The sequence below is a fragment of the Gigantopelta aegis genome, chromosome 6, assembly GCF_016097555.1.
Source record: "Gigantopelta aegis isolate Gae_Host chromosome 6, Gae_host_genome, whole genome shotgun sequence".
Classification (NCBI taxonomy): Eukaryota; Metazoa; Mollusca; class Gastropoda; order Neomphalida; family Peltospiridae; genus Gigantopelta; species Gigantopelta aegis.
In genome coordinates, this window is record NC_054704.1 from 49,243,766 (window position 1) to 49,270,924 (window position 27,159).

The 27,159-nt window shown below is 37.0% G+C and overlaps 2 protein-coding genes across 2 annotated transcripts in view; one reads left to right on the plus strand and one right to left on the minus strand.

The window, feature by feature from the left end:
• Positions 1-512: 512 nt before the first annotated feature.
• Positions 513-8,726, minus strand: LOC121375040 (squalene monooxygenase-like). Its single transcript, XM_041502250.1, has 10 exons — positions 8,645-8,726; positions 8,222-8,253; positions 6,720-6,848; positions 5,901-6,117; positions 5,081-5,261; positions 4,478-4,574; positions 3,659-3,944; positions 2,663-2,998; positions 2,175-2,262; positions 513-1,307 (listed from the first exon to the last, which is right to left on the minus strand). Exons 3-10 carry the CDS (start codon positions 6,813-6,815, stop codon positions 1,115-1,117), a joined length of 1,494 nt encoding a protein of 497 aa, XP_041358184.1. The 5' UTR covers positions 6,816-6,848; positions 8,222-8,253; positions 8,645-8,726; the 3' UTR covers positions 513-1,114.
• Positions 8,727-8,962: 236 nt separating this feature from the next.
• The window catches only part of LOC121374219 (uridine-cytidine kinase-like 1), a 43,252-nt gene continuing 25,055 nt past the window's right edge, over positions 8,963-27,159 (plus strand). The window contains exons 1-5 of the mRNA XM_041501215.1: positions 8,963-9,013; positions 12,728-12,978; positions 15,301-15,407; positions 16,341-16,511; positions 18,581-18,652. Of these exons, the coding sequence (XP_041357149.1) occupies positions 12,786-12,978; positions 15,301-15,407; positions 16,341-16,511; positions 18,581-18,652 (543 nt within the window). The 5' untranslated portion in view covers positions 8,963-9,013; positions 12,728-12,785. The remainder of the gene's footprint in view (positions 9,014-12,727; positions 12,979-15,300; positions 15,408-16,340; positions 16,512-18,580; positions 18,653-27,159) is intronic.

Below are 27,159 nucleotides of genomic sequence, written 5' to 3' on the forward strand. Positions count from 1 at the left end.
AACAAGAATGCACTTGTCTGGGTAAAAAATTTTGTGTGATAAACATGGTATTATGGGGTGGAGAAAGTGTAAAAGAAGCATTACCCACCTACAGCACTCACTATTTTATTAATTTTAATTTCTTACACTAGTGTTGACACTGGTATATACAAGTTTTATAACCTACGTGATTCAAAGCCAGCAACACAGCAACACATATGCATACATCCACACACATACATCCACACACACAAACACCACATACACATCTGTGAGCAATGACTAAACCTTCGATTCAAAAGAATACTGAACCAAAAATATGTGATTACTGAACAAGTGAAAGACCCTACTTTTCAAACACTAAGCCTATTTTAATAGTCTATTTACCAAATGAATTTTATCAGGAAAAAATATCAAATATGCATGCTTCTTTTGTTGTTCAATGTAATATTGAATTACATGACAAATACTGGATGAAGACAAATTATGTTTTATATACCAAGAAAGATGACATTTCACATACATGTACACACAGGGTCTTTTTTCATTTGTTTTAAAAGCCCCAAGCTTATCATTATACAAAAATAAATATAAAAGTAACAACACACACATATAAAAAGCAGTGGCAAAACATTATATATGAAAATTAAATATAGAAACAACTGATACCCGAGTACATAAGAGAAGGTGGTAGAACAAAGGAATTAAAAGTCAGATGGTGGTAAGAGGGGAAATTTAAATAATAATAATAATAAATATGAAAGAAACTGATGATTGCCATTCCAAAATGTTTTTATGATACTATGATAATGAAAGATTGAAGATATCCTAAAGGATATTTCCTATATTTAGAAAGCACACACTACAGACACACAGACATACATGACAGGAAAAATACAGGAGTGAAAGAAGACAATAACTCTAGACAGAAATGTAGACCTTTCTGAATCTGACGCAAACTAAATGACAAAAACCTTTGGCAAACCCAGACTATTAGCAAATCCTTTCCCCAAAATACCTAGATCATAAATCAGCATCTTTGAAAAAAGAAAAGGCTGGTGTGCTGCAATTCAAACCAACATTTCCACATTTGGTAAAATAAAGGATGTACAGCAAGATGGTTCTTGTTCACGTATTATGCAATAAGCTGCCTAAATTCTGTCCAAATCAGAGGTAAAATCACACCACAGGCACGGAGGAAAATCATTGACGACAAAAACACCACTCTGTGGATTGCCCACCAAGGCTCAGTTTTGAAGACAAAGAACACAGCATACAAGGCCACAGCAAAGAAATGTCCAATCAACACATGAGGTTTAGGCCTCATTCTGAAATAAAATGAAGATTTCTGTCAGAATACTAAATGTAGAGAACAAATAACATGAAATTGAATATCTCACCTATCACATATAGAGATCACGTAAAACAATATTCTATTCACTCCTTCCCCTACATATGAACACAAAATACTTGTGGCAAAATGATTTGGTATTGCAAAATGATTTTTTTTTCTTTTGTGGAACTGCTCTCTTTATTTGAAATTTCTCAACTGATTTCTCACAAGATATTGTTAAAAGAGAAGTACAGGAACTAATGTCAATGCTGCTTCATTTCGTAATTGCTAAAGAATGACAAAGCTATTTTACAGTGGATACATCTTGGCTACTGCTACGAGACAATGGGAACAGGTTAACCAACTTGGATTTAATGAGAAAATTCACTAAAATGTTTGAATGAATCACACTTTAACTGGTAAGTTAGGGGAACTCACTTAGTATTCTCTACATATACACCGGCCTCGGTGGCATAGTGGTTAGGCCATCGGTCTACAGGCTGGTAGGTACTGGGTTCGGATCCCAGTCGAGGCATGGCATTTTTAATCCATATACCGACTCCAAACCCTGAGTGAGTGCTCCGCAAGGCTCAATGGGTAGGTGTAAACCACTTGCACCGACCAGTGATCCATAACTGGTTCAACAAAGGCCATGGTTTGTGCTATCCTGCCTGTGGGAAGCGCAAATAAAAGATCCTTTGCTGCTAATCGGAAGAGTAGCCCATGTAGTGGCGACAGCGGGTTTCCTCTCAAAATATGTGTGGTCCTTAACCATATGTCTGACGCCATATAACCGTAAATAAAATGTGTTGAGTGCGTCGTTAAATAAAACATTTCTTTTTCTTTCTCTACATATACTTACACTGACAGAAGACCAATTGGTCCATCTACACATTCACCACCAAGTTGGAAGTAAGCAAAACAGGCCCTTTTCAGTCGATACAAATGTTCTACAAAAGATAAAGGATGTTAGTATACACACACAAAAACTCCTAAAGAAAGATTTCCTACATTATTTTCTTTTAGAGAGTTGTGTGACAGTGCTTGAAAATGTTAATATGTTTCAAACATATAAAGTACTTACTGAAACAAACCAATTGAAATTTTCAGACAATATAGTGTTGTCATTTATAGTTTAACTGTTTGTAACACTATCTAGTTTTTCTCACCAATATTTGTAATATAAATCCCTGTTATTTAAGTATTTAGATTAAATAGACAAGAAATCATAGCAAATACAAAATTTTACAACAATTATGAGACCTAAAATAAACATCAAATACACAGTAGATCTGTTATACATAAAATATTAATAGTCATCAATAATGCAATTCAAATAACTAAACCTACCATCCTTTGCAGCAAACAGTTCATACAGAGCTTGCGCCAAAATGTTCACAACGAACGAATGGTTGTTTTTTCGTCTCCAGTGAAACTGTCGCATCATCTTCATTGTCTGACCATAGTCTGACAAGTCTTTAACAGGCTTCATCAAATCCTTCAGAATGACGGCGTCATTGAAAACTACGCTCATCCCACCTCCTGTCAGAGGGTGTCTCATGTTCATGGCATCACCAAGGATAAGAACACCAGGCCGTTCCAAGGGAGATGCTGGCAGGAAACTGTTTGGCATCGTACGAACACGGTCATTAACAATAGCATCCTTAAATGGTTCTTGCACATGATCTAAAAAAAAAAATAGCAAGAATTTTGTGGAATTAAATGTCATGGCTGCCATAAACTGATTCTGTGAATAAAGAAATAATTTGAGACCAATTAATCAAGTTTCTAAAAATGGGGAAAAAAATAAATAATAATAATAAAAAAAATATTAAATTTTAAAATAAAGAACAAAATTTAAAGAAGTTCCTACATGTGATTTGATGGTCCTGTATGCATCTGAATGCAAGATATGATTTGGACAAGGATTTACTGTTATGTGCAATAGACCATGAAAGGTAGTAACAGTGACCTGGTAATAGTATGCGACAAACTGCCATCCCATGTTGTTCCTACATGTGAGGTTTGATTGTCCTGTATGCATGTGTATGCAAGATATGGTCCGAACAAGGATTTACTGTTATGTGCAATAGATCGTGAAAAGTAGATCAAAGTGACCTAGTAATAGAATGCAACAAACCGCCATCCCATGTTGTTCCTACATGTGAGGTATGATGGTCCTGTATGCATCTGTATTCAAGATATGGTCCGGACAAGAAAAAGTTAACAGACGGATGTATGTACGGACGGATGAACAACACCATACCATAATATGAGCCATCATTGATGGGCATATAAAAAGTAGTTTTAAAATTCCAGTTATGCTTTAAAAAATTATTATATTACCTGGCAATTGAGGAGCAACTTCTTCCAACAGGTATCCTTTGAGGTCTTTTGGCATTCCTCCCTTTATATCGACAAGAACACGTGTCTGATCAGACGAGATCTGGTAAATGAGAACAGGACTGGGCTGTGCCAGGACCAGCTCTGCATGGTTGTCCTTAATTTGTGGGCAGTCCTTCATCAATGTACCAACAAAGTGCGAGGTTATCTTCACAGTCTCACCAACAAGTTCTTTACGAAATTTAGAAAAGCAACCGTCGGCAACGATAGTGAGAGGAGCAAACACTTCCTGAAATAAAAATCATATTAACAAAATATGTTATGAGAATTGGTACACAATAGTACACAGGCATTGGAAAATGTTACCAGTTGACAGGATGGGTTAGATATTAATTTGCCTGGGGGTGAAGGTGGAGTGGGGTATGCGCCAATGCATAATCTTCATCAGAAGGTAGTGCCCCCTTCTCCCACCTTCCAACATCTATGCAGTAAGTAAGATTAAAATATATTTTCATCAATGATATAATAAAGAATATAAATGTGTTGATATTATAAAACAAGAAAATCAAATTTAAAACGCTCAACAATTTAAATAAATTGTGTGATATTTTTTCTCTCTTTGTAACAGCAGTTAATTATAGTTCATCATAAACACTGACCATATTAGACAGATTGAGATTTTTAGCAAGCCTTATAAAGTGTTCAGATTTAATCAACACTCAAATTTTAATCTTTTTTTTTTTTATTCAGAGCAGGTAAAACATATTCACTTTAAAAACGTTTCCCGAAAACTCCTGAAAATACTGCATATACAATGCTCACCTTTATCTTATCTGAATCCTTGTCTCTGTACTGCACACCAACAACTATGCCGTTATCTTCGATCAATTTGCTGGCTGTCCCCTCAATGTATGTGACACTGAAAAAGTATATCAAGTATGCATGAAATATGATAGATTAATAAAATTATATATTATTTTATCCCCATCAACCAGTTAATAGAAAATGTTTATTTGTGGTACCTACTGGCTATTATTTAGATCACTGAAAGAGTCAAGATCGGTTTTTAAAAAGGATACTTTATTTTTAAACTGTAAACAAGGAAGCACTGAAAATAATTTAGGAAAACTGAAAATACATGCATGTAAATATAAATGTTAACATTCCAGGTATAAATATTGTACATGTAAGTTCATTCATATTTCTTTTTGCGATGAACAGAAAAAAAGAAAAGCATTTACAATATACTGTTTCTGAAGTAAAGTGACGTCACCATATATTTTGCTAAATTTATTAATTAAAACAGTACCGTATGCTGTTTGCCATTTGAAATACACCAATAAGCTCCAAAATCAATACCGCGAGCAGATTTAAAGTTATAATGTAAAATTAAGTTGTTATCAATTCTTAATAATTAATACTTACTTTTTCTCCTTTCTTGCAGCTTCTCTGAGAGCCATAATAAATTTTCCATGGTGAAAAGCACAACCTGTAAATGTAGCACTATTCTCATCTTTCGGATAGGGGATGTGAACCTTTGCTCCAGTTTCTGTGTCATGGATTACATATCCCTTCATTTTGTGAGCATCAAAACCTTCAACACAATCTGTAAGCATAAAGAAACCACAACTATAGTATTTCAATTACCTGTTCTAAAACCAAATATATCCTAATTAGTTATACCAACTGGGTAAACAAACAACTAGTGAACCCAACTAAGACTTAAATCAAACCTGTGGACAAAACACACTTTCAGCTATACATTGGAAAATACACATTTGATCAATGATATAACAGGGCTCGAAATAGCAACCTGCTAAAAACAAAAAAGAGGTCCAGTTTATATACCTAGCAGTTGAAATATATTTTCACTTAAAGCTACAAAAAAATAGCAGGTCGTTTTTCAAGAGAGCGATGTATGTACTATTCTGTGATATTTTAATTCCACAATGCATTAAAATATATCTCGGAGGTGGAGAGAAAACACTGTTCTAATAGAAGCAGGCCTCTATATTACAAATTGGTTGCATATGCGACTATTTTTTTCATTTAGCGACTGAAAAATGACATACTATCTATATAAAAAATACCAGTAGGCGCCATCTGGCTCCCAGATGGAAAAGTTAACTTAGAGGACTGAATGCGAGTCAAAAACTGTAAGCTATATATACTTAAAAAGTTAATTTAAGATACCCCCTCCCCCAACAAAGAAGATATAATATGAACACACAAAATATTGACAAACCTCCTAGACCAAGCTTCTTCAAAGCTTGTAGACCCCCAGGCTGCAATAACTCGCCAACTATTCGATCTGGCTCTTTAAGATCTCTTTCAATTATTGTGACACGCCGACCATCTCGAGCAAGTACAGTACCCATAGTTGAACCAAGGACTCCTGACCCAATAATAATAACTTCTGGCTCACTGCCAGAAAATGTGTGACTGGGTTGACCATGAGAATACTGAAGACAAAAAAAAAAAAAAAAATGTATTAATATATATTTGACTATAGAAATATCTGCATTACTGGTGCCATTTATATTTTTATAGTAAATTAAAAAAACAAAAGCATAATTTCTTAGCCTTTCCCACATTTGTAACATGGTTTTTGAGAATTTAAAAAAAAGGAGAGTAAATCTCAAAAAACTAATTAAATATGGGAAGAACAAATCTGAAGGTACACATGCATTTCACATTTTAAATATTAGACAAAATATTGAAAATCTTCCCTCAGGTATACCTGAGTATTCTACCACCAGAGGCATTTTTAGAGAAATAAACATTCAGTAAAATCTGAGGTGGTGGTGGTGGGCATGCGTCATCTGGGAGTCATTAGGATAGTTAGCACAGAATGACCAGAGGGCCTAACCAACTACAAAATACATATAGGGTGTTTGTTGTGGGTTTTATTTTTACTTACAATTTTATTATTTCTTGTACATACTGGCACACTTAAAACTGTACAAAATATTCAAAAGTTATATGGGTAGTCAGGTCTGATATTATATACAACATAAATTTTGTCCATTAAATTAATTGAACATTTAATATTTATTGTATGTACCTTTGATACTTTTCTCCACCACTGCACAGCTACACAGATAATCACCACTGCTACTGCCCAAGGCAGCATGTTCCCATATCCAGGCAACAACTCCATCAGTTTCGGTTTGCAATTACAAAAACACTCAACCTACATTAAAAAAAAACCCCACATGTATATAAATGGTTGGTTCAAAAGCAAAATGTTAATTCAAAACATATCTTATTAACATTCCTATATGGGATATTTGGTGATTATTGCTGATGCTACTGGAGCAAAATTATTACCGAGTGGAATTTTCAATAACAGGGGGTGGGACAGCCCAGTGGTAAAGTGCTTGCTTTATGCGCGGTCAGTCTAGGATCGATGCCTGTCATTAAGCATATTGGGCTATTTCTCGTTCCAGCCAGTGCACCACAACTGGTATATCAAAGGCCATGGAATGTGCTATCCTGTCTATGGGATGGTGCATATAAAAGATCCCTTGCTATGAACAGAAAAATGGAGCAGGTTTCCTCTCTAATGACTGACATCCAATGGCTGATGCTCTAGTGGTGTCGTTAAACAGGTGAGAAATCCAGCGCAATGATTAAGCTGAAGGTATCTTTATTCTGATGTAGACCTCTTTCTGTCTCTAAAGCAACTGAACATAAGATATAAACAGGGGTGCAAAAATTGAAACTATTTAACTATAGTCTGCCGGATCAGAACCATTTAAAATTTACTAGCCCGCCAGAATTTCTACTAGTCTGCCAACCTATAGAAAATATACTTTTGTTTAGCAATATTTTAATATATATATATTTATATATTTAATGACAAAAACATTAAGACCACTTGGTAAGTTAACAACATCACATGGCAAACGAACGAAATCAAACCTCAAATCTTGACCGACACATTTGTATATAGATTTACAAAATTCAAGCGACATACAGCAGGTATTCAGTAGAAGAATCTATTCAAAACACACCAGCAACAGACTTTCAATGTAAACAGATATCTCTTTGACAGGCCCCGTTTCCTGGGAATTAGGCTAGGCTAAATTGGAACCATTTTTGTTGGTGAAAACGAAACCAATTTGGCTATAATGACTATAAAATGGCGATAATTTCAATGTATTGGTGAAATTGATTGCATTCCACAGACTTCTAGCTACCTGCTAATACTTCTATCTCCCCTATATAGACATAAAAATAAAACGAAATAATAAATGATTTAGCCATACATTTAAATGTCCAATTGGTTCCATTTTCGTTTGGGGCCAGAATGTTCCGCTTGCACAGTTCGGAACTCCCAAGTTGTCAATGCGATGCATGTATGACATCCTAAAGCGTTTGTTTAAATGGTTTGGAATTCTTGCATGGCTGATACGGAGTCGCGGATTCAATGTAAGATTATAAGTTTTTAATATAAAACTAAATAAATAAATAAAATTATAATACAATGAATCAGAAAAAGACAGTTCGGCTGTTGGACCGATAGTTGCATTTTTCAACTCGTCCGTCAGAATTTTTACTCACATTTGGCGAGCGGACGATTACTTTCTGCACCCCTGATAAAATAGACAAATAATATTAAAATAACTATTATATAATATGCATCTTTATAGACAAATATTTGGTCTATTTTGCTCATAGCAAAGACCATTATATATTAATTTAATACTAGTAAACAAAGAATAAATAATGAATGGACATCTGTCTACAGAGCTCACCCCTAGGTAGCACCGTAATTTCATATTATTCACACTATAAAAAAATAAGGTTAAATTAAAATTAACTTTTTAAGTTTGTCACATCATGTTATGGAATCCATGATCATGATGGATTATGATGCCTATCAACAGTTCGTTTTGTGACTTTTTTAATATGTACTTCTATTAATTTACAGATATTTCTACATAAGGAACTGTTATTTATATACAACAAACCTGTACACCTTACATAGCAGCAATGACACTCGTCTGACAACTAGGATCACCAAAATAACAGCTACATGACAAATCACACACACTTTGTGGTCCCATTCGTCTGCTGATTTCGTATTGCTCAATCAAGAACAAGAAAAACTATAACTGCGGATGTAACAAACAAGAAAATTAAATAAAGTAGCGGTTTTTGTTGGTATTTAGGAATATTTTCCTTAAAATATATAGATTTACAACTTTGATTGAAAAGGTTGATTTTTTTCTTCAGATTTTAAGCAAATTATTTAATTTAAAATATTCAGTGCGCAATATGTCAAAAGAAAAATATGTCGGAAGCTATTTTTAAGTTTGAAGCGCGAAGTGTCCCCAGTTCTGCTTCTGATAGGTAATCATAAAACAAAAGGCCATTTTTGGCCCTGAGGTTTTTAAAATTTATTGTAAATCATTTCCTCGAATAAAATAGTGTTTGTGAATAACCACATGTTTTTAAAACTGTATATTAAAGCCAATGAAAACAATGAAAACACCGTAAACGTGCTTTGTAGCAGCCATTTAATGATTAATCCATTTCCATACAAAACGTGTAGTGTGGACACAGCTGTTCAAAGTGTACCAAAGACATATTTTTTTACAAGCGAGAAATGGATGACAAAGGTTAACAATTAACTATTAAATTTGGTACCAAATCAAGCTTCTAATGATTGAAACCACTATTCATTAATGCGTCGATGGATATCCTGTTTCATTGAGAACCTATTTTGGTGAATGAGTTGATTGTGTGCCAGCATGAAGATTTGTAACATTCACAGACATTTTTGTAAATAAAGTTAAATAAGCATTTTTCCCCTTTTGGTGTATTCAATTTGCATGGTGATAACTGATTGTGGATTATAAAATATGTTCTATTCATAAATGAAACCTAACCCTAATATTCATAATATAAATATTAAAATAAAATATTTTAAAATAAACATGTTTTCTCCTTTTTTTGTCCGATTTTAATTTGAACTTTAAAAAAAGTTCTATTTTAATTATATTTTTTATATCGCAAGTCTTACTTAAAAATACTAAAATATCTTTAAACTTTAGTCAAATATGACTAGGGTTAGACTTAGGACTACCAGGTGATGTTCCCTCGTTATATCAATACAATTGGGGTGGGATAACAGGCAGATATTTTTCTGATTAAATACATTTGTTAAAACTGAAAATAATTTTTTTATTTTTAAAGCAATGGAAATACCCTTAAATGGTAGACTAATGCTGGTCTCTATAACAATTACTTCTCAGAGGTATACATGTGCATTTTAAAAAATATACAGGGCGCAATACTGCGAATGAAACACTCCCCTATGTGAGTGAAATTCTGTTATAGCGATTTAAATTTGCAAAACACTCATGTTTGTAAAATACCAGTAATGTAAGCAAAGTATATAAAACAAAGAACATGAAAACGGTGAACAAATGAGTGTTCTATTTCATTTAAAATGTCAGTCAGAATTTTTACCATGCCATGTTAGCATGTTGGGTCTGGAATACTTGGGCAATGTGTCCCCCAGGATTTGAGTTCAGAAGGTTGGCAAAATAATTTGGAAGCGAGAATGCTGGGGATAGCCTCTCCCGAATTTTTTTTTTAATTCAGTTGTCTTTAGATGCATTCTGGAGTACATAATATATGAGTGTTATGTACACATTATAGAAGTCTAAAAGAAAGATACATGTCAAGACATATTTTTGTAATGTTTATTATTATTTTGATAATGTCAAATCTTTGATGAGAAGGTTTTTTTTTAATGAGAAGTATATATATATTTAAAAGTATGTATTATTCGCTATAAGCACAAATACATAATATATAGGCCTACTGTTGATTATTTAACTCAACACAAGTTACATAAAAAGGTATCACTGATTAAAAAAAAAGATAAGCAAGCACAAGTACTTGCACATAATATATAATCTTAATAGTGAATTATTTAACTAGTAGTTATTATTTTATTTTTTGCTTATACTGAAAGTGAAAAATAAACAAATCTGGCTGGATCTGCGGACGATTTTGTCCTGATAAAAACTTACGGAAATTAATATGACGGAAATTGGGCGCCATTTTATAATTCTTGAAATTAACACATCTTTACGTTTTTCAATTTTGACAACTGAGACGAAACATGCTTAAAATGTTATTCTCTTGTCGGATTAATCACTGAGGTCAGTCCTTATTTTGTGAGGTTACAGTTTTTATGGTCCCAGCAAGAAATTTGCGGGTTCTGTGCAAGATCTGAACGAGATCTATCGCACATGCAGACATGTCAGGTTTAAGGGAATCGAATGCTGTGATTGGCCGAAATACTTTACGGGTCATTGGGATTACCAGGAAGGTATGAAAACTTTTATATGTGTACCATTAAAAAAATCGAAATGCACCACAGTTTGCAAATTGGGAAACACTGCACCGAACCGTGAGCCTAAAACCGCAGTTTTCGGTAACATCGAATAATCGTCCCATCCGTAGTAGGGGACATGCACATGTATTGCTTTAGCAGTACTCTCAGAATGCTTGTTTTTATTTAATTTTTAACAGTTAGAATCTGTCCTGGTCAAAACACCTTGTTAAAAGTGGGATTCATGTTTAATAATTATTTGTGAATTTGAAGCCTGAGGGCAAGACCTAGAAGGGGGAAAATTAAGCCATGTTTTAAAAATCATCTCTACTTCTACTTAGTTTTCATATTATATCATTAGCTAGTTTAACAAGGTTATGCATTTCATAATGTTCAGTTCCTTGTTTCTGCCTGGGGATGGGTGAAATTAACTAAAGTTGTACATGTGAATATATAGAAATAATTTTAAACTGTAATTGTTTCATAACTACCAGCCCATTTCCATCTAAATTTAGTGGGCAGCTTAAAAATGGGTGTTGTGCATCTAGGCATATGAGACAAAAATGATGGAAGCATTCGGGCAAAATGAACTGATCTGAAAACCTTTCACTAGGTATTTTCATCATTCTACTCACAATATTAATTGTAATCCATATGAAAATGCATAATGATGATTCATTTTGAACCCTATAATAGCTATATATTGGTAATATAAACGTTATATGAATAAAAGTTATTCCGATTCGGACATTTTAATTTAATTCAAGCAAAAATGGGAACCTAAAACACCTATGGTGTCATGCACTCCATGAGTCTGGTATGTGGTGCGAATTTACTCAGATGACCGTTTAGGTCGAAGGGTCTGAGCAGTGTTTCTGCCAGAAAGAAAATTTTGGTATGGCGCTATAGAATTGAATGCAACCACAGTCAACAAGGGGTATGGGGTGGGGGGCCTCCTCCAGAAAGAAAAGGGTTAACTTTAGGGTTAGGGTTCGGAAAATCATCCAGTAATGCTAAGAGTAATTAATTTTGTCAAAAGGTTAACTTAAAATTTTTTTAAATTTGCAAACAAATTTGGGTATGGTGCCATGTATGTACATTGGCATTGCTGAATGCAAATAAGTCATTTGTGAGGGCTACCGTAATTTCACACGTATAGCCCGCTGCACCTGATAAGCCACATTGTGTAATAAAGGGTTATTGAGTAAAAAAGATGATCAGATAGCCTGCTCCGACACATAGCCTGCATTAGCTTGAGCAGTTAACGCCTGATGATAAAAACACCAGCCATTGTCAGCCAATGATCTTAATAACCGATATGCGCTTGTAGCTTGCATTTATATTTTGCTATGAGTGTAACTTACACTGGCAAATTAGTGAACACAATTAGTGAGTTGTTTTCACCTTTGCAATGCTATGTCTGAATTCGTATCATTTGTGATTGATTAGGTTAGATGTAGATACAGCTGGTGCAGTTTATGTGTTCGTCAATATAAACAGTTCAATTAAATTTTGACATACCTTGCATTTTTTTGTGGGTTTTTTTGTTTCAACACCGGAGAAGACGCTTTTGACAATAAATTGTTATTGAGTTAAAAAAAAAAGATTGTATAACCCGCAGCAGCAGATAAGCCACATGGGGGCAATTTTGAATGTTGAACATATAGCCCGTGGGCTATACACGTGAAATTACGGTATATTTGTGTTTTATGTTTCAGTGGCAGCGGAGAAGGAGATGACATAGACGTTTTTTCTGTTGGTAGTCCTGGCGACACAATGCCAGTCTCGCCTGTGAAACCTCCCAAGAGTCCCACAAAACAGGCGGGCAAGAAGAAAGGAAGGCCGCCGGCAGGGTCATCATCCAAGTCGAAAGCTCGGGTGGTGCACACCGCAACTCGTACCCTGTATACTGCTGGCAGACCTCCATGGTACAACTTCATGGGGCAGATGACCAACACCTTTGTGATAGGTACATCATCTATAATTACATAATACATGGGTGCTAATACATACATAGTATACTCCTTGCTCACGATATCGCAGGTTCCACGATACCGCAGCATTTACATTTTTGCAGTTTAGCACGCGCAATGCCCTCAGGTGGCACATTTGTTACTAGAAATGTAATGACAGACAACACATCGTTTTGTCTGTTTACAAATTTGAAGAAATGTCAAAATTTTGGTTAAGTATTCATGGTTTTACTGTTTGATCATAAAATTACTGACGCCCCATGCTTATAAGTATCCCCAGTACTTAACATACATGCATACAATTCTGTCCAGACAGCTATCCGACTGTCTGGTTGTTGACAATCAAAACGAGGCTATACACGGTCACAGTGTTACTATATTTAGAACGCGCGGCCTCTTAAAAATATGGAAATATTTAAGGGCCATGCCTATATTTATTGACAATTTAAACAAAACACATAACTTTTAATATGTTCTATTCTTGATTTCACTCGATAAATATTGATTATATAACTGCTGAATGTTACTAATATGATGAACAATTTTAAAAAATGCCCACACTGTCTTGCAGAAGAAGAATAATTGTTATTACCGACTTTTCCATGGAAAATATAAATATGTTACTACAATTGAAAAATGAAACATTTTAAGTTGACTTTTCTTCATTGTTGTGTTGAAGTTTGTTTACTAGACATTACTACAAATGAGTTTACAAAAAGAGCCATTTTTGACCCGTGCAGTCCACCGTATTGTAATGTTTGCGATTACTGCGATATCGTGGTAACCTCCCTTGAACGGAAGCCAGTGCTATGGTGTACATGTACTTCCATCAACTGTTTTAATGTTAGAACTGCATTTATTTGTCAACACAATGGCATGGACATATGCAGATCTATATAGCAAAAATTGCAACCCAAGTATATTTACCTTCATATATGTTAGTGCATTTCTTTATTTCTTCCAAATGGTTAAGTACCGCGATATCGTAGTACCCCAGTATACAGTCAATATATTTGTTTAATTGCATATTCCCATTCCATGATGTTTGCTTAGTATGGTATATTATTTTATAACATTTTCCGAATATATGGATCTAATTGAAAAAAAGAAATAACAAAGTCTAAGGTGGGGTAAAGCTTTTTCTTGCAGATGGAAATAAATGATTGAAAATGTGTGTGCCGGTTTCATATTTTAGATTCTATGAAAGGCAAACATTAAAGTTGTTATTTACACCACAGCTATCTGAATTAATACAGGAAATTCTTCATACTATACCAGGTGCCAGGTGTGACTTTATTCTGGAGGTAACAGCTTAATTGTCAGTCAGTCCCAGAATAAAACATATTACATAAGAAGATTACTGCATTTCCATCAAATATTTTTAAAAGCAATACACAGGTGAACAAATATGTTTTTTATGTGCAGCTATTTAATTGTAAACAGGGGTAAAAAATTTCCCCCAAAAGAGACGAAATCTTTATTGACACATACTTACTGCATGGCCTTTTAGCTTGCCAAAAGTATCATCTTCTATCAGTGGGTCATCGCATGTCTTTATGCTTGTCAAATATGATGGCCTGGAATCAAATCACAGTCCAGGCCGATATGACAACAAAGCTTAATAGTTAATTGATTGAATGCATTGTAGCTAATCACAAGTATCCGCTTTGAGGAAATGTTGTTTTAGAATTTTACAAATGCCACGGTAACAACAGACGGTCTACATGGGAGTTTTGCTATCTAGTACATGTACTTCATTTGAATTATGAATCTAGTATATTATTTAATTGGTTTAAACAGTTAATTTGTTATTATTAACTCAAGTAAAATAAGTAGTTTGGGGATTGGCCAGCATGCCTCTCTGTCTACATTTTACTATGAAAAATATTTAAAAAAATATTAATTAATTGCATCACTCACTTAACTGGACTTAAAATTAGCACAAACCCCCTCCCCCAACTTGATGGTCTTAAGCAAAATAAGCAAGGTTGACTATCTTTTATGTCTTTTACAGGAAATGCTGGAAAAGTATGAAAATTATATTAACTTTCTTCGGTACCTGGAAGACATTTTGGGACAAGTGTGAACATTTTCCAGTTTTGACACTGTACACTAGCTGTTTTGTTTTCAATCTGATCAAGTTTATAAGAGAAAACATTAAGGTCTAGTCCAGAAATAAGTAAGTTAGGCATGTACATGTACCATGTATGTTTCTTTCTTTTCAATGGATTTGTGTGTGAAGATGTAAATTTTGCAGTATTGTACACACGCATTAGTGGGATTGTAGTTGCATTACAGCCACTTTGTGACAAATGCAGGTATTTGTGGAGGCAGTGCGTCTGGTAAGACAACGGTTGCTCGCAAGATAATTGAAGCTCTTGATGTTCCATGGGTCAGCCTTCTCAGCATGGATTCATTTTATAAGGTAACATTCAGTATAAAAAGGCATTTAAATCTGCCTGCCTCGACATAATCAACCAATGTGTCCTAGCCTTTTCAGTAATGTTCAGTAGAAAAAGTCATTTATATCTGCCAGCCTCGACATAATGAACCAATGTGTCCTAGCCTTTTCAGTAATGTTCAGTAGAAAAAGTCATTTATATCTGCCAGCCTCGACATAATGAACCAATGTGTCCTAGCCTTTTCAGTAATGTTCAGTAGAAAAAGTCATTTATATCTGCCAGCCTTGACACAATGAACCAGTGTGTCCTAGCCTTTTCAGTAATGTTCAGTAGAAAAAGTCATTTATATCTGCCAGCTTTGACATATGATTATGAAAGTAGAATATATGTGTTAACATTGTGATGGCAAACCATGGTCAGCATTAAACCGCCAATCGGTTGCATGGTGAATTGTTACATTTTAAAATTAGAAGTTTCAAACTTAAGGGCCCAAACTTTATAAGTTTATTCATATATTCAAAAAATGCTTTTTTTTCCTATATTGTTTCAGACAGATTTTTGAGCATTTCATTTTAGCACATGGCAGTAGTCAAATTTTAACTTACTGGTTACATAAATATTTAATTCACATAACTGAGCAATTGGTTACCTAAGTAAAAATCATGTGAATCGACTTCTGGTTGCCTAATATTTTGAAATATTGTCCCATGTAATACACCCTAATGTGCTATGGTCAGAAGTGGAATCGCTGTTCAGTGATTATCTGTGTATGATTTAATATATGTATTTTAAAATAAGTTTAGTGATAGTTATATGTGTTCTAATTAATCTGTACTTTTTTTTTATATGTCTACAGAATTTCACTTTTAACATGTAGTAAACTGAATCTCATCAGTGTTTACATAATTTGTGTAATGTATATTGAATATTTAACAGTCATTTAAATGTTTGACTAGGTGCTGAACCAAGAACAACACGAACAAGCTGCCACCAACGAATACAACTTTGATCATCCGGACGCCTTTGATTTTGAACTGCTTGTGGAAACCTTGTCTCGTTTGAGGGAAGGAAAAAATGTTGAAGTTCCAATTTATAACTTTTCTACACATGCCAGAGAATCTCACATGGTTTGTCAAAAAAACCTCTTTAGTTTTGATAGTGCTATTTATAAAGCAGTGCTTAAAAATAGCCGTTGATTCAGGACCTTAGCTATATTTAAATTGTCATAATTTCAAGCCCTGAAAATGTGTTTTTTGTTTTGTTTTTTTATAATTATTGCCACATTAATAAATTTATCCATGGGGGGACAAACTCACTACATTTTTCTGTTAGTAGCAACGGATCTTTTATATGCACCATCCCACAGATAGGGTAGCACATAACACGGCCTTTGATATACCAGTCATGATGCACTGGCTGGAACGAGAAAAAACCCAATGGTATTTTAACTGAATACTATTACTTTTGGATCGACTGCTTTATGTATTGACACAGGGATTTATTTGCTGTGGATTCTAACATTGAAAGAGAATGTCTTTAGTAGATGTTGAAGACTTATTTTGTTGTTAACATATTGCACTGTAGACTAATAAAGAAATCATTTGCAATCAAGTTGATTAAAGAAGGATAACTGTTCTGAAAGCGAAAAAGTTTTTAGTGATTCCTCATAATTTCATTAATGGCGATCATTCTAAACTCTTTTAGAGGAAGCAGATTCATAATTTATGAAGCTGGATATACATGTGAAGTGCTATGATAAAATGATCAAGTGTTAAGATTTATAGAGTGCAGTCTTTAAAACATTTTAAGACTAAAAGCACAAACATCATCCTTTACACCTAGTTTATGGTATGGATGAGAATATTATTTTGATCCATTACCGTGGGCCAGGATCTGGTTCAGTCGGTAGAGCACTCGCCTGAAGTGTTTTAAGTCGTAGGATTGAACCCTTTCTTGGAATTTTCTTTTTGTCCATCTTGGCCATTGATTGCTCCACGATTGGTATATCAAAGGCAGTGTAGGAAAGTGCTTATAAAATATTCTTTGCTGCTAATGGAAAATTAGAAGGTTTGACATCCAATAGCCCATCTTGTTGCTAATGAATAAGTACAAGTTTTTTTTTTTTTTTTTTTTTTTTTTTTTAAATCCCACTGCTTCCTTTTCTTTCACTCCTTATTTCTCCCAATCTGGCAACTCCTTCCATATTTCAACTTCTTTTGCTGTCTATCTCCACATCCCAGTCCTTGTCTCTCCAACCGCAGCAGGTGCTTGTCTCTTGTGGCTATCCATGCCACACACCTGTCATTCCCCATCAGCTTTTAGCTGTGGGCTTAGTCTGACCACTTCAGAGAGTGTTCAGTAGTTACTACTGGCATTGTTAAGAGGCACTTGAAACCACCTACTATGCTTCCTACTACCTGCGGTCGTAAAGGACGAGGATGCCAGGTGGTTGCAGGGAAGTACACAGAGACTGCACCCATGGAGGAAGTTGAGACAGGTAAGTGATGGTGTGGACAGCTCAAAAGACAGAGTGGGAGGAATAAGTACAAGTACCCTCTGAGGGCAAACACATTGGTTTAGGGTGTATACTACCAAATCAAATCCCATAGACGACAATAGTGGCTAAAACTCCTACCTGCAGCATATCAATTGAAATAAACACTATGGATATAAATACTACCACCCGTCACCCTTAAAGTGAATCAGAAAAATTGGGGAGTCAAGCTGCTCATTTCTGAGATAACGGGTAGCGTCTATGACTACCCTAGTTCTGGACAAAATTTGAGTACTTTTTTTACAGGTACCCCATACATGTTTCAAGCACAAGGCTACTTGACACAGTGGTACTAGATGAAATAAAATTGCATACATTTTTTGCCCAGATAAAACTATTTCTTTTACAACCAACACACTCACATTTATCACCAATCACAGGACATGTGGTGTTCACTTTTCTGTGAAAAGTTGGATGCACCTCGAATTTGACCCAGCCGGAAGTTATTTGGTTTAGTACTGTAGGTTCTAATTAAATGGGGGTGATACTGTCTGGATCATTAGACAAAACTTAATTTTTGAATAGAGTAATATGTTTGAAACTTGATAGTTACTTGTGTTTTTCCTTCTGTTCCATTGTCAATTGTGCAGTGTTTTTATTAACTGTTGAAATTTCATGTAAGTATTTGTTTTAATTTTTCAGAAAACTATATACGGTGCTAATGTTGTCATTTTTGAAGGTATCATGAGTTTTGTATGCAAAGAGCTTTTACAGGTAGGTTCATTTAAAAATTAAACTAGAAACAAAAATTGTAAAATAGTCTGTATATTCCTTTATAATAGTTTGTTACGGAATGTTTGTGATATACATGTAATGATTTATCATTGCTGCTGATAATCCCCCCACTCATCCAAGCATTCGTAGAATGTTGTGTATGAGGAGGATTATTTGAGTAACGAAGCCGAGTGGCTTCAAGGGTTAAATCTGCATTTACCTGCTACTTACTACCGCACAAGTAACATTTAAAGCACAGAAAAAACCACGTAATCATAGTACTATATAACCAACGCACTATGAAACTGAATATCTGTAAACTATAGCATTGATTTCTCTCTCTCCAGCCCCATAAGGGAAACCTACAAAAAGAAAATTATTTTGATAAAACCAGATCAACAAAATTATCAGGTACCACATCTCTCAAATAAAACTTTCTGAATGTATCAACCCTAGACCAATTAGCAGTAGTCCTAATTACATTCCTAGAAACACCAGCATGGTGAGCTGCTGACACTGAGGTCGCTCTAACAGAATGAGCCTTAAACTGCTCTGTGTCAATTCCTGCCAAACACAAACCCTGACAGATCCACATAGAGAGTTGATGAAGATATGCTTTTGAAAGTTTTAAAAGACACTAAAAGATTTCCTCTTATCTTTAACCTGATTTAAATTAAAAACAAGATTCCTTACGACACACATATGCAATTTAATAATAAGCAGAGATTTTCCTGCATGAGATGTCTTCAAGACATTCTGAATTGGTTAAAGCATTACCCCATCTTTAAAAAACATGTCATCTACTGACATTGACACCAAAATCTGACTGCTGGGCTGTAACTAATACAATGTAGACAATGTAGAGGCCACATACTTCGTATGAAATCCAATAATTTTGCTACATCCCATGTGAAAGTATAACAAGCTCTTGGGGTTTCTCAATATAAACAGCCTTCATAACTAGAAATAAGATGACAATCTTTGAAGTCAAAACCCATAACAGACAACGTCTGACTAACTGCTGACCTGTGAGTGTTGACAACACTACAGGAACAACCATAAGCACTCAATCCTGATAAATAATTTATAAAATTGTGGGTAGATGGTCTAAAAGGATTAATCTGCTGTTTACAACAACAAAATACCCATCTTTTCCAGGCATTATTGTATTGATTATTTGTTGATTTTCTCCATGAGCTGACCACCATACTGGCAGCCTTTTCTGAAAATCCTCGATTAATGAGTTTCTACCTGACACAGTACATGCGATCAACCGCAGTGTCTTTTGAAGGTGATGCAACACATTGTTTTGTGGTAAAATCAAAACAAATTTGCCTGCTGGTAACAAAATAGGATTTCGGATCACCATGTTGAGAACAACTGGAAACCAACCCTGTGTTGACCACAAAGAAACAATCAAAATCACCTCTGGAGAATGGTCGTCTTTAATTTTTTTTAGAACTTGTGGAATCAAACTGAAAGGAGGAAAAGCATAAAATTTTATATTGTTCCAAGACAGGGTAAAAGCATCACATGCAATCGCACTGGGATCAGGATGCCAAGCCACATACCTTCCCACCTGTGCAATCAAATGAGATGCAAACATCGACATCTGGTACAAAGACATAATCACAAATTGCACTAAAAATTTCGACATCTAACATCCATTCTTTGGAATCCTTAAAATTTCTAAATAGAAATTCAGTCAAAACATTTTCAGCCCCAGGAACAAACACTGCTGAAAGATAAATCTGTCGACTCTGAGCTCATAGTCAGATTTCTTTGCTTAAATTATGTAATGACAAAACTCTACGATCTAGATTATTAATGTAAGCAACTGCTGTTGTATTGTCAGATTTAACACAAACACATATGTGTACATGACAGCTCCCTACACAAACTCTCCAAAGCCAAAAAACCCAGCTTTGAGTTCCAAAAAATTAATGTGCCTATCCTGGTGAGATGTACTCCACCGTCCACTAGCTGACCTATCATTCAGGGAATACACAGCCCCCCCCCCAACCAAGTAAACTGGCATCTGTTTGTAAGACAATGTCAACACTATTCGGTCTAATGGGTCTCCCATTCTCTTTCTCTACATTTGATTTCCACCATAAAATTTTTGCTCTAGCTTCTTTGCTCAAAACCATTAAAGAATCAAAAGACTTACTGGACTGAAGTGCTAAAACTTTATCTTTAACCAGATATCGATAAAAAAGGAGTCCCATGTGAACTGCTACAGTGGCCGATAATTAATAGACGTCCAATAAGACTAGCTACCATCCGAATAGTGAAATAGTCACAAATCTCCAAAACCATTTGACCTTTTTCACCTGACAAATAAATTTTAAATGCCACTGAATTAATGACATAACCCAAGAAACAAATTTCTTGACTTGGTTTCAAAACTGATTTCTGGTAATTTACTTTGAAACCCAAAGTCTGCAATATGTTCACCATACGACTGGTAGAAGCTGTAGTATCATCCTGACTACATACCAATGAATCATCAATGTAATAAAAGCAGAATATCCCCAAACTTCTAAGAAAGAAAAAAATTGGCTTCATGACCTTCGTAAAGACCCGAGGTGCTGAAGAAAGGCCAAATGGAAGAGCATTAAATTCATACAGAAGTCCTCTCCCGAAAAATCTCAAATATTTCTTGTAATCCTGATGTATCGGAATACTAAAATAAGCATCCTGAAGATCGACTGATGTGAAAAAACAATTTCTACTAATTGAATCAAACACCAACCTCAAAGTTTCTTGTTTAAAATGATACCATATTTGACTGGGAATAAGCCCAGGGGGCCAAGACAACTCATTTGTAGTGTTGTTGGGGGTGGGCTTATTTCCAGACATGGGGCCAATTTTGTTTTAAAAAATTCCAAAGTTCACTAATGAGTAAAAGAACCTGAAAATTATCGATAAATAAAACAAAGCGGAAATAAATTTCATTTCTACATCCAAAGAATATTGTTTTTTCATTTATTTCACAGCGTTGTATGAACACTCACATAATCCAGCACAAAATACAGTACACAAAGTGAAAGTACATAATCACATGTCAAGTTCATCCTGGTCCCACCCAACAAACTTGATGTCCTCGGTGTCATCATCCTCATCGTCGAAATCAACTCCAGATTCGATCTCTTCATGCCTCGATTTCCAGTCCAACATTGTCGACCAAGTGAGAACTTAGCAGATAGTTTCTGCTTTCATGCAATGGTAGAGAAATCCTACAGGACTTTAAAGCCCCCGGATGGTTCTCTCCTCAACAGCTTCCCACGCGGCACTTATCCAGTCTATAATGTTCTGTCTTGTCGGTTGCACATAATTCCCTCTGCAGTTCCGTTTTGCCGACTTGAACCACTCGCACCACTATTGCTTTATTTTATCTTTGAACACCTTGTTTACGTGAGTATCCATTGGCTGGACAAATCCCGTGCAGCCTGAAAAATAAATATTGAATACTATAAACCATCTGTTTACTGCTTCACGCAATTAATGCATTTAAATAATGCTAATTAATGCATCATCAAAATAATAAGACTGACCATCCCCAGCACACACACACACACACACACACAAATCATTACTGGTTAATTTGATTAAAGTCCATAACATACTTAATAGTAGACGACGATTAAAACCGCTGTGGATAAATAAAAAAAACCTGCAACAAACATTGACCAGTTTCCCACTAAATTAAAAATAGAATGTATAAATTAATACTATAAATAAAATAACAAAATACTTTAATTTTAATTTGTATGAATAACCAAAAAAAAAAAAAATGTATATACCTCCTGGTACTGTAACTATGTCGGTCTCGTACTCCTCAAAATGATCTGTTGATGACGTGTAGCTTGTATGCATCCAGTATGAGGAGTCATCGAGTATCATCGTTGTTTGGTCCCCAGACATGTCGAATGAAATGGAGTACTTTCGCTGTTGTCATCCAACCGTTCTCCGTAGCAGTAATCAGTACATTGTCTGGCACTTTCAACGTGGGTAGCACTTGTGTGCCGATATCACCATTTTTCTCCTTGAAGATGATCAAAGCTTTCCGTTTGTCCCCATTAGCACTCTCTGTCAAAGCTACTGTACACCCTTTCTTAGCACCGCAGGTGTGAGAGATTCACACAGTCTGCTCCTTTCACCTCATTTGTGTATTTCGGTACAGTGTCAAATCTAACCATCCATATTCGCTATTTTGTAATCTGTGTAGTCCCATTTCTGTCTTAAAGCGCGGATTGCTGAATGAAAACTGGAAATTTTCTCCTTATAATCACTCGGGATCTTTTGTGCGTCATTTGTCCCCCGTCTGATTCCCACCGAATATCGCTGCTTCCTCCTAAATAGCCACCTGTTCGATGCCTGGAAATTCTATACTCTAAGCTGACTGGCAACTTATCTGGCCTTGCTTTGCAGAAAGTAGTTGGACACGCATCTACCTTCTGCCCGCTCATCCTTGAACAATTTGAAGACAGCTTGGTCCATTTCTGTACTCTTTGCTTCCACTCCACTACCAATATATTTTGGTTTGCTGTCTTAATAAAAACAGGACAAAATTTACCATTTTTCTTTTCTACTAAGAAAATATTTGAAATAAATTCCCCCTGTTTATGAGAAACTTGAGAAATTGCTCTCTTCAAACGTAAAGTTTCAACCTGATCTGTAAATAACTTCTCTTGGTTAGAAAAATTGATAGCTCTTGGCAAAACATTTTGAAAAGGAAGGCTGTTAAACTCAATTCTATAACCACAAACTGTCTGGGTAATCCAAACGTCTGAAGTCAATTTTTTCCATTCATCAGTAAAACTGGCTGAACGTCCTGCCCATAAAATCGAGTTCACCATTTACCTTTTCTACTTTACTCGCACTGGACCATTGTTTACTGGACCACTGTACCATGGCCGTCTGGTGTTGTAGCTTGGCCTCCTGTACCATGGCCGTCTGGTGTTGTAGCTCGGCCTCATGTACCATGGCCATCTGGTGTTGTAGCTCGGCCTCCTGTACCATGGCCGTCAGGTGTTGTAGCTCGGCCTCATGTACCATGGCCGTCTGGTGTTGTAGCTCGGCCTCATGTACCATGGCCGTCTGGTGTTGTAGCTCGGCCTCATGTACCATGGCCGTCTGGTGTTGTAGCTCGGCCTCATGTACCATGGCCGTCTGGTGTTGTAGCTCGGCCTCCTGTACCATGGCCGTCTGGTGTTGTAGCTCGGCCTCCTGTACCATGGCCGTCTGGTGTTGTAGCTCGGCCTCCTGTACCATGGCCGTCTGGTGTTGTAGCTCGGCCTCATGTACCATGGCCGTGTGGGGTTGTAGCTCGGCCTCATGTACCATGGCCGTGTGGGGTTGTAGCTCGGCCTCATGTACCATGGCCGTCTGGTATTGTAGCTCGGCTTCCTGTACCATGGCCGTCTGGGGTTGTAGCTCGGCCTCATGTACCATGGCCGTGTGGGGTTGTAGTTCGGCCTCATGTACCATGGCCGTGTGGGGTTGTAGCTCGGCCTCATGTACCATGGCCGTCTGGTGTTGTAGCTCGGTCTCCTGTACCATGGCCGTCTGGTGTTGTAGCTCGGCCTCATGTACCATGGCCGTCTGGTGTTGTAGCTTGGCCTCCTGTACCATGGTCTTCTGGTGTTGTAGCTCGGCCTCCTGTACCATGGCCGTCTGGTGTTGTAGCTCGGCCTCCTGTACCATGGCCGTCTGGTGTTGTAGCTCGGCCTCCTGTACCATGGCCGTCTGGTGTTGTAGCTCGGCCTCCTGTACCATGGTCTTCTGGTTTTGTAGCTTGGCCTCATGTACCATGGCCGTCTGGTGTTGTAGCTTGGCCTCCTGTACCATGGCCGTCTGGTGTTGTAGCTTGGCCTCCTGTACCATGGCCGTCTGTACCATGGCCGTCTGGTGTTGTAGCTTGGCCTCCTGTACCATGGCCGTCTGGTGTTGTAGCTTGGCCTCCTGTACCATGGCCGTCTGATGTTGTAGCTGGGCCTCCTGTACCATGGCCGTCTGGTGTTGTAGTTTGGCCTCCTGTACCATGGCCGTCTGGTGTTGTAGCTTGGCCTCCTGTACCATGGCCATCTGGTGTTGTAGCTCGACCTCCTGTACCATGGTCTTCTGGTGTTGTAGCTCGGCCTCCTGTACCATGGCCGTCTGGTGTTGTAGCTTGGCCTACTGTACCATGGCCGTCTGGTGTTGTAGCTTGGCCTCCTGTACCATGGCCGTCTGGTGTTGTAGCTCGGCCTCCTGTACCATGGTCTTCTGGTGTTGTAGCTCGGCCTCCTGTACCATGGCCATCTGGTGTTGTAGCTTGGCCTCCTGTACCATGGCAGTCTGGTGTTGTAGCTTGGCCTCCTGTACCATGGCCGTCTGGTGTTGTAGCTTGGCCTCATGTACCATGGTCTTCTGGTGTTGTAGCTTGGCCTCCTGTACCATGGCCGTCTGATGTTGTAGCTGGGCCTCCTGTACCATGGCCGTCTGGTGTTGTAGTTTGGCCTCCTGTACCATGGCCGTCTGGTGTTGTAGCTTGGCCTCCTGTACCATGGCCATCTGGTGTTGTAGCTCGACCTCCTGTACCATGGTCTTCTGGTGTTGTAGCTCGGCCTCCTGTACCATGGTCTTCTGGTCACTCGAACCCTGTATGATCTCTGACTGCGATCTAAAAAAACAAGATCACCCTTTATGTCCCCGTACCATGGTCTTCTGGTCACTCGAACCCTGTATGATCTCTGACTGCGATCTAAAAAAACAAGATCACCCTTTATGTCCCCGTACCATGGTCTTCTGGTCACTCGAACCCTGTATGATCTCTGACTGCGATCTAAAAAAACAAGATCACCCTTTATGTCCCCGTACCATGGTCTTCTGGTCACTCGAACCCTGTATGATCTCTGACTGCGATCTAAAAAAACAAGATCACCCTTTATGTCCCCGTATGACACTGTATCTACTGGCTCCAACAGCCTTGCTAAAATCATTCAATTCTCTTATCTTGGAGACAACATCGTCCCCAAAAAGCTTATCCGTAATTGGATTATCCGAGTTACGCAAACTACCAAGTGACTGAGGTAGCCATGGACGTAAAAATGCCTCCTTTTCTGCAAAAGTTCACAAAATACATTTCCAAAAATAGTGACAGCATCCACCAGCAGTGGCTGAGCCTGTAATAATGGGACAAACCCAACACCAGATAAACTTTGAATTGACTGAACAGCCTTGTCTTGTGATTTAACAATGTTTGGCAACCCAAAATTCTTCGAAATATGATTATTTACCCAAGGGGGAATCAAACGGTTACAATTTTCTGGAATCTTATATTCCCCAGACACATCAGAAATATCGGCTTTCTTGCGACATACTGCGTTAACAACATTGGCTATTGAATCTGGAACACTGGGACCAAAATCACCATCTGCATAAGCTTTAAGCAACTCGAACTCAAACTCATCATCTGGTACTTGCATATCATTATTACCAAAAAATGCCTCTGACACTTGCTCCGCTCCCCCGTAGGAAAATCATCATCATAACCATAATTTACAATAGGTTGGCCTACATCATCACCATAACTCTGATCTGTTGCGCTGAAGACTTCTCTACTAGAAGGTGGAATCTCACCATCATCAACAAAATTAACCCCATCACCATAGGGTCTATCAAATACATTCTGATTTGACAAATTATGTTTGTCTTTAACTTTTTGTACCGTACCTGAATCACCTGTCAACCTAGACTCTACGAGTCCCCTTACCATATCCTCTAATTTTAATAAACCCAACGACTCTTTTAATTCCTCTACATCTACTAAAGTTTTCAGTTTTTTAACAGGCTTAACCTTACCTCCAGTTCCCAATTCTCCATACAACTGTTGACTACGACAACATTTCTGTCGGGACAGGACTGGTGCTGGATCAAACTACTCTGTCATCTCTCTCAATGGAAATGCGCATCAGACAATCCTGTGTTTTGCATGTCATTGCTGTACGCAGCCTGGTTTTAATCAGGTTTTGACGCTGGATACTGGCAGCACACAGCTACTGTTGAGCAACAATGCAACATTTGGAAACAGGCTAACTAGAGCTGCATCCTTCAACAGATCAGTTGGTGTTGCCTGACAGTGGTTTCTTTTTGTGTGTACTTTAAACCCACTCACTCACCAACTTATTGGGGTTCATGGCACCATCAAAATGTCTTGAAAGAATACTGAGCTCAGAAACTCCATAAGAACCCAAGTTGTTATATGCAATTCCATGTTAGGGAGACTTTATGCAACATTCGGTCATGATGTTGGCGATGTTTTGCTGGTGTTTGAACAGACCTGCATCTCACTTTAGACGTTGATAGACTAATCCCGGCCAATATTGGCTCATTACAGTCAATAATTGATACAAATTCCCTCAACAGTGGACCTCAGGTGTGGGAATTCTCCTCGGATCAGCGGTTTTCCTCTCGTGGAACATTGCGTTTACTCGCATTTTAATCGTCCTTGCCCCCGGACC